This window comes from Diceros bicornis, chromosome 9 (assembly GCF_020826845.1).
Source record: "Diceros bicornis minor isolate mBicDic1 chromosome 9, mDicBic1.mat.cur, whole genome shotgun sequence".
NCBI lineage: Eukaryota > Metazoa > Chordata > Mammalia > Perissodactyla > Rhinocerotidae > Diceros > Diceros bicornis.
In genome coordinates, this window is record NC_080748.1 from 17,721,752 (window position 1) to 17,737,464 (window position 15,713).

A 15,713-nucleotide genomic window follows, 5' to 3' on the forward strand; every position below is an offset into this window, starting at 1 on the left:
GGGGAAAAGTCATTGCAGGTGTAGAATATAGAATATGCAGAATGACTGTGCACCTTGCTTTCCCTAGGTCAGATCATATTTTCACTATTTACCAAATTCAAAATAGTAAATTCTAATATAATGTAGGTATTTTTAATGAGTTTTTTTCCCCACTAGATGCTTACTGCAGTGTTCAGTGTGGCAGGATTGGATGTTTTCTCTTGGCTATATCAATCCTAAAAATTCTGAGGAACAGAAGATTACTGAGATGGTCTACAATATCTTCCGGATTCTTTTGTATCATGCAATAAAATATGAATGGGGAGGCTGGAGAGTCTGGGTGGATACACTCTCAATAGCCCATTCCAAGGTAACAAGGGATTTAACATTTCTATCATCAGGATTTCAGCAGTGGATTAAATGGCTGTAAACACTCATCTGGTGCCATCTTGTGGGCATCTTACATTATGGCCGATTCCTTTATCTCCGTTTTCTTTCTTTTCTGTTATTTTTTCTGTCTGTTCATACACTGTTACAGTTTGCAGTATTTTGTAGATAATTTAATTGAAACTCCAAGTTTATAAATTAGGAATTTTAGACGCCAAAGGTGACTCCACATGTGTTTTGTAGCAGATCTTAGAACTTGAGTCTGAGCCAGTTGCTCTCTTAACTAAAACATAGCTACTGGTTCTTATAAGACTATTTCATGAAATAGACTCTGAAATATACTTTTTAAGACTTTTAAAAAGTAGTCGGAAATTGTTTTACTTCCAAGTGAATCATAAATACATTTAAAGTGTTTAAATTTAGTGGTATTTTAATTGCATTATCTTTATTTTTAATCCCAGGAATCTTTATGTCTATATTTTACATATTATTTGATCTTTGATAAAAGGAAGTAGTGAATTAATATTTACGGTTATGTACACATCAGATTCTGGAAAATCAGAGTTAAGATTTCTCATCAGGTAGTGTCATAGAAAAAGTATGGGTGTCAGAAGTTTGGCTTTTAATCTAGTCTATGCCACAATTTAGTTTTGTGGCTTTAGGAAATCCATTTAATCCTTTTGGGCAGGGGTTAGAAAAATGTTTTTAAAGATACAGACAGTAAATATTTTAGGCTCATTGGCTACACAGCCTCTGAAGCAACTGTTCAACTCTGCCATGTAGTGTGAAAATAGCCATGGACAATATGTAAAGAATGAACGTTGCTGTGTTTTAATAAAACTTTATTTACTAAAACAGGTGATAAGGAGATTTGGCCCATGGCCAACCCCTGCTTTTGGGACTTGATATCCTCTTCTGTAAAATGAAAGGGTTTTTGTATCAAGATAATGTCCAAAGGAAGGTCCCGCTCAACCTAAAATTCTGTCATCCTATCATTTAAGTAGAAATTAATACCATATGTGCCTGTAAGGAAAGATTTTGAACTTTGTTTTTATTTAATTTTAGAAGAGCTTTTATTTCTCTTAAAAACTTACATTTTATAATATATTGGTACTTCGCTTTTATCATTGTATTAACAAATTTGAAAATAGTATTTTATTAAAATTATTAATTAAATTTATTAAAAGACATTGCATTTTTTATGCAAGAAATATATTCCTCATTATTGCTAAACAAGCTTATGTAAAGTAACAAATTAAAGTAGCCTATATAAAGATAAAATTGTGAGGTTTTAACAGTTTATAAATGTATATATTTATACATATGTGTGATTTTTTTAACCTCAGTTTTCGAAATAGGCACACATATGGATGGTGAAAAGTGATAGAGTAATAGTACTTTGGATATTGTATATTATTAGCCAAGTCTCTGTTTTAGCTCAAATAACTCAAATATGTAGGAGTTCAACTGGCATATTTAGTTAAAGTAACATTGAAATACTTAACCTAAAAGAAAAGATCACTTTATTTAAAACTTTAATATTGCTAGTTTACCTGTGTGTCTTAGGACAAGTCACATGATATGTTGTATGTAGCATTTTTGATGACTATTTCCAATTACTTGATGAAACTAAGCACTTGTCTTAGGATTAATATGTGCTATGTTTGAAATCTTAAAATTCTTGGCACCATTTTTGCTATTACTACCATAATTTTCTTTGTATCTTTTTTTTCTTCTTGATATATATAAAATGCCTTAATATTTTCTTTACCTGTTCCTAAGGTCACTTATGAAGCACATAAGGAATACCTAGCCAAAATGTATGAAGAATATCAGAGACAAGAGGAGGAAAACATTAAAAAGGGAAAGAAAGGGAATGTGAGCACCATCTCTGGTCTTTCATCACAGGCAACAGGAGCAAAAGGTGGAATGGAAATTCGAGAGATAGAAGATCTTTCACAAAGCCAGAGCCCAGAAAGTGAGACAGATTACCCTGTCAGCACAGATACCAGAGACTTGCTCATGTCAACAAAAGTGCCAGATGATATTCTTGGAAATTCAGATAGACCAGGAAGTGGTGTACATGTGGAAGTGCATGATCTTTTAGTTGATATAAAAGCAGAGAAAGTGGAAGCAACAGAAGTAAAGCTTGATGATATGGATTTATCACCAGAGACTTTAGTAGGTGGAGAGAATGGTTCCCTTGTGGAGGTTGAATCTTTGTTGGATAATGTTTATAGTGCTGCTGTTGAGAAACTCCAGAATAATGTACATGGAAGTGTTGGTATCATTAAAAAAAATGAAGAAAAGGATAACGGTCCATTGATAACATTAGCAGATGAGAAAGATGAACTTCCCAATAGTAGTACATCATTTCTCTTTGATAAAATACCCAAACAGGAGGAGAAACTCCTTCCTGAACTTTCTAGTAATCACATTATTCCAAATATTCAGGACACACAAGTACATCTTGGTGTTAGTGATGATCTTGGATTGCTTGCGCACATGACTGGTAGTGTAGACTTAACTTGTACATCAAGTATAATAGAAGAAAAAGAGTTCAAAATCCATACAACTTCAGATGGAATGAGCAGTATTTCTGAAAGAGAATTAGCATCATCATCGAAAGGGTTAGAGTATGCTGAAATGACTGCTACAACTCTGGAAACTGAGTCTTCTGGTAGCAAAATTGTACCAAATATTGACGCAGGAAGTATAATTTCAGATACTGAGAGATCTGACGATGGCAAAGAACCAGGAAAGGAAATCCGAAAAATCCAGACCACTACTACAACACAAGTAAGTTATCCTTCAGGAGTTCTAAAAATGCATTGCATATTGACGTGTTAGCACCAAAGTAGAGTAATTTCTTACCAATGACACCACATCTATATTTAATTATGGTATAATAGTAATTTATGGAATTGGGTAGAGTGGTACTATATATGGAAGAAATTTAAACTATCTGAATTATATTTCCAGCTCTGCCACATTCTGTCTATGTAACTTTGCTCAGCTTCTCTGGGCCTGAATTTCCTTACATAGTACAAGAGGTTGTACTACATTAAAATAGGACCTTTAATAAGGGCTCTACGATTCTAACATTTTATGATTCTTTGACTACAGTTACACATTTGGTACTCAAGAACTTCCTTCTGGATACTTGATTAATTTTAACCTTTTAAGCTTCAGGCCCACCCCTGTTCTGTGGATTATACAAAAGAGGACTTGGAGCCCAGATTTAACTGATAAATGAAATGAAGGGGAAGGGAACAGGGAACTGTTATTTATCAGGTGCCTACTATGTTCCAGGTACTGTGCTATATGTTTTCAGATTTAATCCTCACAACAACCCTGTGAGGTAGGTGATATGGCTGAGAAACTTTGGAATTATTAGCAATGGCAATTTTCTTTACAACCACATGGACAGGAATTCGTTATGAGAATATGAAAGGCTGTTAGGCCTGGTAGTGAGGAAGTGTCAGTGCTGCGGTTTGGGACTCCCCTGAATAAGGCTAGACACAGGTGATGTTTTCTGATGTGGATTTCAGGTGTTGAGCTTTGAGTTTTAAGACTACTCTCTTATTTTCTAGGCTAAATAATACCTTATTAAGACTTGAAGAAAACTTTTACCCTTAATGATTTGTTTTTCTGTTGTTCTCATTCTCCTTTTAGTATCATCGAAGAGAAATTTAACATGTTTCTGTTAGGGTTATGTTGTAAAGAGTAAACCACACCTTACCGGTATCTTTATACTCTAATAAGGATCCTTAATGTATTCTGTGTGGGAAAGGTATTTTTATTTTTTCTCTGTTAACTGCCAGTTTCCATTTTTGTTGCACTTGTACTATAGTGATAATTGGCAGGAGATGGGAATATTGAATTAGGTACAGATTTAAAATAAAGGAAAACATGGTGCATTGTTTATTGAATGTAATAATCTCTAGGCTTGCCTGGTTTTCACTCGGAGTTCATAGGCATTTTTCTGTTTTTGTAACTTATCGAATGCATTTGTTTTTCTAAATTGAACTATTGTGAGTGAAATAGACTTTGAAGTTAACTTGAATCTGTTCAAGTAATATTTCTTTTAATCTTGTGTTTCTAATTACAATTAATTGATGACATATATCCAGTATACTTGACTTTGAGTATATGCTCACTTTCATAAGGAAGAAATGTGATCTAATATAAAGACTCCATAAACAGGGGCAAAGAGGATCTGGTTTTCAGTGTGAACTTTGATGTTAAACTTAGGTATTTGATTACCTTGCCTAGTTTCTGAAAAAGCAAAATAAAAATAATAATAGTAGCCTTTTTAGGTCAAAAAGCTTCCTGTGTAGGGAATCACCAGGTGAATAATATATGTAAAATATATGAACCTACTAAAGCCATGTGCAAAAGCTTTACTCACTCACTTTACTGTTTTCATTTTGATTATCAGGTATTTCTTTTGCACTCTATGAAAGTTTGCCTTTTCTTTCTCTAGGCTGTTCAGGGTCGGTCTATCACTCAGCAGGACAGAGATCTCCGAGTTGATTTAGGATTTCGAGGAATGCCAATGACTGAGGAACAGCGGCGCCAGTTCAGCCCAGGTCCACGCACTACAATGTTTCGTATTCCTGAGTTTAAATGGTCTCCAATGCACCAGCGACTTCTCACCGATTTGCTGTTTGCATTAGAAACAGATGTACATGTTTGGAGAAGGTAGAAAGATATCTTTTCTATAAATAAGACTACTTTCACTTAAGAAAATGAATATTTTAAATTACTGGCATCAACTGATTCATAAGTGAATTATATCATTTAATAAATCTCACAAGTAAAATTCGTTAAAAATAATCAAACATTGAAATTTTTTATAGAAACATAAATATTTTCATAAAATTTATAAGGCCTGGGGCTCAAATCAAAAGGTATCCAAGAACTTAGGCTTAAGACAATTAAAAAGCAAAATTTTGCAATCTGGAATTGCCTGTTCTATATAAAAAAGAGATTTAACAAAAAAAAAGTTGTTTTGGTTCAAAGACATTTCCACACTTTTATCTTTTCCTGTTAAAATTATTACCATATACTGAATTTATTCTTGGTAATAAGATTCTAACATATAGTGTTAAAATAAAATTTAAAATCACCTTATGACATCTATTTTTAGAGCCTATACCATTTAAGTAGTTAGTGGGTATCAGTTCAAATATAATCACTTAAAGAAAACAAATTCTACATAAGTTAAATCATTATTTTGCTTCACTTTCAGTTTAGTTTTCTGGTAGCAAATATACAATGAATTAATCTATTATGAGACTGTGTCATTTATATGTGCATGCATATAAATTAGGAAGTGGTGGCCGTGTATAACAGAGTGCCTCACCATCAACGACTTAGATAGTCAGTGGCAAGATATTCTCAGGACTCAAGAGGGCTTCTCTGCTTCTCCTCATTTTCCTTCTAAGACCCAAGGTGGCTGCTTCAGCTTCCTGCATCCGTTCAACATAGGAAACTTGCCCAAACTAGAAGGCAGGGCTCTTCTTCCTCCTTCATCCCCTTTTTCCTTTTCTTCTTTCTTTTTCTTCTCTCCTCCTCCTCCTCTCTCTCCTCTTTCTTCTTCTCCTTTTCTCTTGTTTTTTTTTTTTAAAGAAGCCCCTCAGGAAGTTTCCGCCTAATGTCTCATGTGCCAGCAGGATCATATGCTTTTCTCTAAATCAATCATCAGCAAAAGGGAATGGGATTATAATGACTGGCCTGTATAAAGCAATACTGGTTAATAACCTAATAGCTGGGGTGAAGCCAACCTTTCCTATACCCGATGTCACTCGATAATAGAACAAGGTCTAGACTCTGTTAGCCGGGAAGAAGGAATAACTGTCATGGAAGCAGTCAATGTCTGCCATAGAAAATTTTTACTTCTGATTTTATTTGATCAGTTTGTCCTTAGTCTGCTCATGTGATAGAAACAACAGTCTTTCTGTTGCTAGTGTTGTTATATGCTACATTCTCTAGAGATGGTAAATAAGGAAACTGGAATACCATGAAGTGCATTACTCTTAACATGAATATCAATGTATGGAGATACATAGTGTAATTTACTAGTTATAAATATTAGTACCCCACGAGTGAGTGATACTCAACTTTCCCTCCTTTAACATACTGTGTATTTCTGTTTTCTTTCATGGGTTCTCATAAAATTCCCCAAACAGAATTTTATGTAATTTAAATTTTTTAAAAGATAAGACATTATTTAGGACAGGAGGAAAACATCTTGAGAGCTAAGATATAATAGGTGATATTTTCAATTCTAAAAAGGTGAGAATCATTGACTTAAATTTGATCATAGAGTAATCTCTTTTTTTCCCTGTTAGAAAATAGTTCATATTCTCTAATGACATCATACTAAAGCAATGTATTTCTCTGGGTATCTATATGGCACGTTTTGTATGGGAAAGCTGCACTGTTGAACTTTGAGGTCTTTTTCCTTTTTTTATTCAATAATTCCTTGAATTTTTACTGATTCATTTATACTCCTATCTGTGACTAGCAGTATATATTTTCTGTATGGCTGGTCAGAGGTGGGGCTGAAGCCTAGTGATGCAACAAACTGAAACTGCCCATAAGGTGTAAAACTCTCAGCTCACTGTCCAGTTGTTCTGCCTTTCAACACAAAACCACCAGCTTTGGCAAAAATTAATTTTTTTAGCCAAATTCATTGACCTGGTCATATGTCTTTGAATCTAGTTAATACACTGTATTTTTTAAGCAGAAACAAAATAATGAGTGAATGAATACACTTAGGACACAAAAAAACCCTGCAGAGATGAATGCTAATTTTTTTGGTAATATGATATCTTAATTGTAAATTAATTTCTTTTCCGTTAACTCGATTTTAAATTTACCTAGCTCTTCATTATTTTTCACTTTAAAAATGTTATTATAAATAAAATGCCTAAACTTCTTATTCTTAAGCCAAGGAAATGTTCATTTGTGTTTTATTTTTCTGCGATTTTAGCCATTCCACAAAGTCTGTAATGGATTTTGTCAATAGCAATGAAAATATTATTTTTGTGCATAACACAATTCACCTCATTTCCCAAATGGTAGACAACATCATCATTGCTTGTGGAGGAATCTTACCTTTGCTCTCTGCTGCTACATCACCAACTGTAAGTACTTTGCCTCCATCTAGTGGTTCTGTTTTACAATTACATGACTAGAGCGTGTCAGTGGTGTTCTATACTATATACAAATGGATTTTAACAAGACATGTTCACCTAAGGAAACTTTTTAACCATATAAATTTATATTTATTTATAAATATATATTTATATTCCTGCCTTTTTTATTTGTCAGTGTTGGGTTCCAGCTATGTGTGTTTTTGAAAATTTTTCTCTGGTAATTCTAATGAATACTTCTTACGAAGAGCTATAACTATCAATGATTTAACTTTATTTTCTGTATATTGTTTGTCTCTTCAGATCTATATTATAATAAACTGTTAAAATTCTTGTTCTGTAAATCTTGAAGTTCTAAATACAATTACTTGATTACTGTGTAATAATTAGAGTCACAAATCTAAGTTTAGAAAAAGTCGTCATTAGATATACGGGCTCATGGACTGCTTGAAATATTATTTCTAACCTTAATATTGCCTTAAAATATATATAGGAGTTTTACATTCTTGTTCTTTGGGATTTAATCTAGAAGCCAGTAATTTGCTTCAAAAAGGGAACCAAATTAATGAATTCTTAGAATATTTCTTATTTAAAACTTAGACACCTCAGATAGAAAACGTATAAGTAATATAACATTTTTTATGCTATCTGAAAAAATTCATAATCCTTAAAAAGACCTTAAAAAACTTTATGTTAGTCATATGGCCTCTAAGAGTATTTTCATCTGACTTGGTTTACTGGTTTAACATTTATTTTTAAAAATAAAGCCTTGTCTGTCTTTCTGAATAAAACATTGAAATGTGTTAATATAAGTTTGAAAGGCATTTAATGTTATTTATATATAGAATTTAAAATATAGATAAAAAATTACTTTATATTTTAGTTGTCATTTTAAAAATATCTCTGATTCATATCAAAGAAAAGACTCCATAGCTACTTGCTCAGATGGGAAAGAATATAGAACTGTGCTACCCGTATTACCTGTGTTCTTACTACCATATTGGAAAGTTATCTGTAAGGCCAAAAAGTATACTTTTTCCAGAGAGAAACCTGCTGTTTTGTTAAGATGTCTTTTTCTTGGTGAGGCAGTGTTTCCAAGTTGGTCTCTGGCTTTATTTCGTCATTAACAAGCTTTTCCTACATGACTCTTTCTCACTCTCCTTTTGGCAATGCCACCACCCCCACAGCAGTGCTGAAACTTAAATATTAGCAGCAAAAGATTGTCTCCTCAACACCCCTCCCCCGTTACAGCTTCATCCATGGATTTATTCAAGAAGCCTACAGAGGCCAGAGGCTGGTTCAGGAGGGAGTGCAGCAGAGCAGGTCATCATTAGGGCCTTAATGGAGTTAGCAGCCACCAAGGAAATGGAACCCAGAAGAAAATTAGTTGATAGTGTGTGAGGGGTGCAGGTATCCTGTGAGATTAATGTACTATCTCTTCTCTTTAATCTCGGATTTCCTCTGTGATTTATACCAAATTCTGATAAACTGAGAGTTGTGGATGATTTAAAAAATGCATTCTAATATTGAGGCAGGGAGAGGGTTTTTTTTCTCTTCCATAAATTTACAACTGAATAAATCAGTGTTTTCCTCCTGGCATTTTTCTTCATCATATAAATTTTGTTTTATGTCTTATAAATTATCATTTGTTGTCAAGAAATTTTGAAAAGTTATATTGAAATTCACTATAAAATATAATACTGTTTTAAAATTTTCTGCAGAACAAAAAAATAATCTTTATATAAAATTAGGAGTATTACAATTTGTATAGGTTTGAAATATTCATATTACTAAATAGTCTTCTAAATTTTATAGCTAAAAGATCTCGATCAAGATAGAGAAAATATTAATGAACTAAAGTGTCAATAAACATTATGATTTATATACATTTTCACTACCCAAATTTGCTTATTTTTTATTTTATAATGAATAAAAATAAGGATACTGACATTTTGAGGTTTGACTTCCAAAATTATTACCTGTGAAGTTTTGACCACTGTAGTTTGGAATTTGAAACTACTGATTGCCTAGACTGTTCTCAACAGACTTGGGAATTCATTCAATTGTAGAAACTTTTCTTCAGCTTCTCTATGTATTTCTGTTATTTTGATCCATTAACTGATTGTACCTATACCTCGTTGTACAACATAGCTGATTTTATGATCTTTTAATAAATTGCTTCCTTAAAAGAAACAGTGAGAACCTTTTCTCCCACTTCATGCTGGTAGAATCATGATTCGTGCTGACTGCTGAGTAATGTTTTCTGTTACTTGATTGTATAATATTCTTGCTAAAAACTGTAATGTCGGAGAAGGGAAAAGTTAGGAAGGAGGAGGTTGAATAAAGAAAGAAACTAGAACTGAGGATCTGGAGTTTTTTGACATACATTTAAAATATAAAAAGTCAAAAGAGAATTTTGGATTTAATAATTGAAAAAGGAAACATTGGCAATATACAGATTACCAAAGGTAAACATTGTCATGTAGATGCCATTAGAATTGCAATCCTAGATATATGAAGAGAGATAGAAACATTTGAAACCAATATTTGAATGATCTGATAATTTTGTTTAGACTTGTGGAGTTTTTCAAAATATTTTATACATTATATGTAGATATGCATTTAATGAATAAGTATGAGTAATGATGGGATTGCAGTGGTTGGCAAAGTTTTTCGGTATGGGTCAGACAGTAAATATTTTTGGGTTTGTGGGCTATCCAAACTACTCAACTCTGCTGCTGTTGTGCAGCCATAGACAGTTACATAAAGGAATAGATGTGGATGTGTTTCAATAAAACTTTATTTATAAAAACAGGCAGTGGGGCAGATTTGACTTCTGAGTCCTAGCTTGCTGACCACTGACTTAGAGCATATTCTTCACATAAAATACAAATGTCATAGTATAATGTTTTAGTGTGAAAACTTGAATACTGACCATTGAAAATTCAATGAAGCTTAAGATAAATTCATTCTTTCCTATTACACAAGAACTTGGATTTGACTTACTGAACATTTATTAAAGTTTAATTTTTTTAAACAATTTCACTGAACATTGTGGTCATTATGATCTGTTAGAAGATATGTAACTTTTCACACTCAGCCATACTAATTTTTTTAGCATTTGACATGTCTAATGTTGAAATTGTCTTTCATTTTGAGAGGGTAAGTAGAATGCTAAATATTCTTTACAGTTCCCCACTTTAAAAAACATGACACAAAGCTCAACCCAGGAATATGTCTTCCCCATTTGTCAGTGTAATGTGGATATCAGATAATTGACTCCTTTTCATCAAAAACAAACTAGTTTCCCAATATCAGTGAGACTCAGATACAACCTTTTTGAAGTTATCATTTAATGGAAGGTATATGGATTTTAGCATAAGATAAATCTGTATTTTAACCTGGGTTCTAACACTTACTATCAATCTCAATTTCTTCATTTATTAAAAGGTGTTGATTATACTTATTCCACAAGGATTTTGTGAAAATTGAGTTAAATAATATATGTAAATTACACTAACTGGAGAAGGCTCTTAACGAATGTTTCTTTCCTTTAGTTCCTTTTGGAACTTTTAATTCAGAATTGTATCGTGATAGAATAATCTTCGCATTTATAAAGTAAGCCTGTCGTATTCAGAATTCTGAAATTTAAAATAGGATATTTGAGACAAATTTAGTTATTATGGGTGATCCATTTTGATAGCAAAAGACTAAAATACTGTAATCTTTTTGTCTGCTGTCTCCATGGGATTGGCGTAGTAGTGGTCCGTTTTCTACCCTGGGACCTGATAGGAATACAGTAATCCGTACAAGGATAACATTTGTGTATTGCTGTTGCAGTATTGTTATGTGAGAGAATTTGAGCTGTTTAATCTTATTTGTAAGGCAATATTTTAATGTAAACTTTAAGGAAAAAAAAGAGTATAGTTATATAATATTTATATTATAGTGAACACCTTGAACTTAACATTCATTGAAGAAGCAGGACTTTATCAGTGTTTCAGTTTTGCCTAGATTATTTAAAATCATACGTAGCATAGAAAACAAATTACAAAAATAGTTTCAAGTCTCTAAATTATCCCAATAGTTTTAATTTTAGTAGTCAGGGAAAAATATTTAGACTCTTAGTTTGTAGTGTGACCAGTCTTTGGTTTGGGGAGGAGCATTATTTGTGTTGTTGTTGTTGATTTTTTGGAGTTAACGTTTCCATGACTAGTCAGTTGAATCTTCCATTTATTCCATTGTTTGAGTTGGTCATGAATGAAATCAAGGAATTAGAGGAAATAAATGAAGAAGCAGGTAAATCAACTACAAACTGCATAATCACTTTGTGATTGTAAGTCGACCGTTTTGGTCAACCATCCCAAACACTGCATGTGTAGCATTTAATTCAGTGTCACGTATGGCTTTATTTTCTCTGCTGCAGAAAAATAATAGAGACTATTTATGGCTTTCCTAATAGTTTCTTAATCATAAGAAAGAAGAGTGACTTTTTCCTTCAAAAAATTATGACAAGGTCTTAATTTTAGTTTATATTTTCTTATCATTATCAGAATATGTAGTTAATAGATTTGGAAAAGTTACTAATTTTTTGTTTTATTTATCACATAACACTGATCATACTTTCATATTCTTAGGATGCTTTAAATGTTTTCCTGTACAATGTACCATAAAAATAGTGTATTTTGAAATTTATGCTCACATATATTTGTTGTCAAAATCAGAGAATAGGAACATTTGATTACTTTTTTTTTTTTTTGGTGAGGAAGATTAGCCCTGAACTAACATCTGTCGCCAGTCCTCCTCCTTTTTTTTTTATTTGCTGAGGAAGACTGGCCCTGGGCTAACATCTGTGCCCATCTTCCTCCACTTTATATGGGATGCCGCCACAGCATGGGTTAACAAGGAATGCATCAGTGTGTGCCCTGGATCCGAACCCCGGGTTGCCGCATTGGAGTGCATACACTTAACTGCTACACCACCGGGCAAGCCCCAACATTTGATTATTTTTATTGATCAAATGAAACTTGTATAGAAACTTACTTCTATACAAATTTTTGAATATATTGAATATGATTGTTAATAAGACTCTGAAACTTAGTATAATATTTATGTAATTATCTTAGTTCACATGCAGACCTCATTTAGTCTACCAGTAAGTTCTTTTTTATCAAGGGAAGTGATTTTTAAGTTATAATCACGCAAATATTTTATTCTTTTATTAACTCCTGGAGATTTTGATATATAGGAAGGGCTCCAAATATTTTAGGAACAAATTATAACATGATTCCTCAATGAAAATTCTAGGAGCTTAGTATAAATAGTTAGTAAAATAGTCATTTCTACCTAAACCAGTACTGAGTTAGAGCTTTAACAGAGATATTATATTAGTTTACTTATTAAAATGATTCCTTTAGTCAACTGCTAGGAAAAGATACTTATTTTGTAAAAAAGAGTATGCATAGTTTCTAATATATGAACTATATTTACATATATATCATTTGGACAGAGTTACTTTAATGAAAAAAATAAATAGAAGTCTAAATATTTGATATTAAATCTTAATAATATGTAATTTAGAAAATGACTATCTCTTCTGAGAATTTTTGCTTTTAATAAAATAATCAGATATAATTTTAAATATATTATTTTGTGTTTCAATTTTACATTGTATTTTCATTTAATTTTAATAATTTCCTTTTCTTGTACTTTTTTTGGTCTGTTTTCTGTTTTGTCTAATGCATGTCCAGGGTTCTAAGGTTAGTATTACTTAATTTTCAGGTTTTCAGTTTTAAATTTTATTTTTGCTTATTTATGAAATTTTTGACTTGGTTATATTTTGAGTTTCCATACCATCTTTAACATTAAGCATGTGTTTGGTATATTTAAAAGATCATTAGAAGAATTGTTTTCTCAATGCATTGATGAGTCATTACTATTTTATTATTTATAATAATCTTTAGACTAAACTGCCCTAATGTAATGAAAACAATAATATGTCAGTCGTATGTATAATCAGTTGTTAACTGATTCCAATGCAAGTAAATTAGATGGAATAGATGTTATTTTAAGATTTAATAATAATCACGTGAGTGATCTTTATTTTTAAACATCATTATGATGTCTATATAACATTTCATCAAAATTATAAATTACTGGGGCCGGCTTGGTGGGGCAAGCGGTTAAGTGTGCGTGTTCCGCTGCAGTGGCCTGTGGTTCACCGGTTCGGATCCTGGGCACGCACCGCTTGTCAAGCCATGCTGTGGCGGCATCCCATATAAAGTAGAGGAAGATGAGCAAAAAAAAAAAAAAGTGGAGGATTGCCAGATGTTAGCTGAGGGCCGATCTCCCTCACCAAAAAAAAAAAAATTATAAATTACTTTTATATAGAATATACTAAGAATTCCAATTTAGGTTATTGTTTGCATTAAGAATGCTTTTTATTTTAAAATTTATTTTGTTTAGTAAAAAATAATAGCTTGGCAAATTACATGGACAATTAATAATTGTTTATAATTTCTGTATATAATTCTCTCATTTAAAAATGAAAGCATATTTTTAAGGTGAGCCCTTGTAGACCCCACCAAGACTCAAAAATAAGACCATTAACTAAAAAGTGAGTTAGATTTCAGAATTTTAGTAGTTCAAAATGATGAAGAATTTCTTTGAGAATGCATCTATAGATATCCTAAAATTCTAATATTTTGAAAAATTATTTAGAATATTTGATAGATCTAAGCAATGACCAGATCTTCCATTCTGTTATAACACAATTATATTGATAACTAAGATTTAAAAGAGGTTTTATATAAAGTGAATTTTTTGCTTTTATTATAAACTATTGTGTTGTCACAGATTTTTGATTCATGCTATGGAATGATGCTGTATGTCAGTTAAGTGCTAGGAAATAAGGAATCTGCATTTAAAAAAATCCAAGTAATGAATTAATCATTTCTTTGGACCGTGGATACTGAATTGGCATAATGTTGTAAATCAACAATTGGAAACAAATTTTTGTCTATTTGCAAGCTCATTTTAGATATTTTAACACTATTTTGCTGTTAAATGTAAAGGAGAAAGCTTCTTACATTTTATACTCCACTTAAAAGCGAGTTTAGTTCTATAGTGTTTGCCGTAGTCACCTATCATTTTTATTACCCACCTTGTACACAAGAAGTGTTTGAGTTTTGTTTTTGTTTTTGTTTTTCCAATCAGTGTTTCCTGCTGACATTTCCATGTTAATGTGAGCAGAAATGCATTTAGGTAGAGTGATGGGTGTAAACAATGTCAAAATGGAACATTCAATAGGAGCAGATACCTATAATGTATACCTACCTTGTAGTCGAATTGATCATTTGATGAAGAAGTAAGATTAATCGATATGGCTGGTGTGCCCATTTTTATAAAATTTAGAGAGTAGTATTTTTTATTTGTAAAGCATTCCTTACTTTTCTTTGCTCCTTGAGGCACTGAGAAAATGAGGCCCAGTCATAAGGAACCCAGGTAATTAACATGTTATATAATACACAGTGAAAAATAAAGTACGACGACATGTTGCTATTGCTTATAAGATACAAAGTCACACATCTTAAGAAACAGAATGCTTTGTAACATTCCCTTTGAAAGCAGGAAATTATATTTTATCATAGACAATATTTTAGTGAAACTGCAACTTCAATCTAGAATGCTGCAGATTCTTCCTTCTGCTAGTGTCATAGGTCACAAGTTAATATCTGTAGAGGAATTAATGATCTTGATTATTTTTGCCCTAGATTTTTATTGTATATAGGAGATACCTAGTGGTTTCAGTTTATTCTGAAATGGATAAGTAATTGTTATACGTTCTAATTTGACAGTCATCTCATTTTGATGTCAAAGTGCCATATGTCTTTCCTATTACTCATCATATATTTATAAGAAAGAAATATTGATGCATTTCTTTTTATAAATAAGAGTGAGAAATTTAGGAAAGAAATATCAATTTTATATGTTTGTTAAATAATTTAAAAAAACTAGTTTAAATATATATGTGCAATTATTTCTAAATATCTTTGTGAAGTGATTAACTTTGAAATGTAGTTTTTACAAGTAATAACATTTAAATTCAACAGTGATTTTAAAAATAGACTTTTCGAGGATAATTAATAGGTAAACTAATTAAATTTGATGAGCAGCTCTTGTGAT

The 15,713-nt window shown here is 31.8% G+C and overlaps 1 protein-coding gene across 6 annotated transcripts in view; it reads left to right on the forward strand.

Annotated features, from left to right (window-relative positions):
* The window catches only part of NBEA (neurobeachin), a 696,720-nt gene that overhangs the window by 218,602 nt on the left and 462,405 nt on the right, over positions 1 to 15,713 (forward strand). For all 6 annotated transcript variants that reach the window (XM_058547999.1, XM_058548001.1, XM_058548000.1 and 3 more), the window contains 4 exons: positions 157 to 349; positions 2,149 to 3,165; positions 4,853 to 5,070; positions 7,367 to 7,520. In XM_058547999.1, coding sequence (XP_058403982.1) covers positions 157 to 349; positions 2,149 to 3,165; positions 4,853 to 5,070; positions 7,367 to 7,520 — 1,582 coding nt within the window. The remainder of the gene's footprint in view (positions 1 to 156; positions 350 to 2,148; positions 3,166 to 4,852; positions 5,071 to 7,366; positions 7,521 to 15,713) is intronic.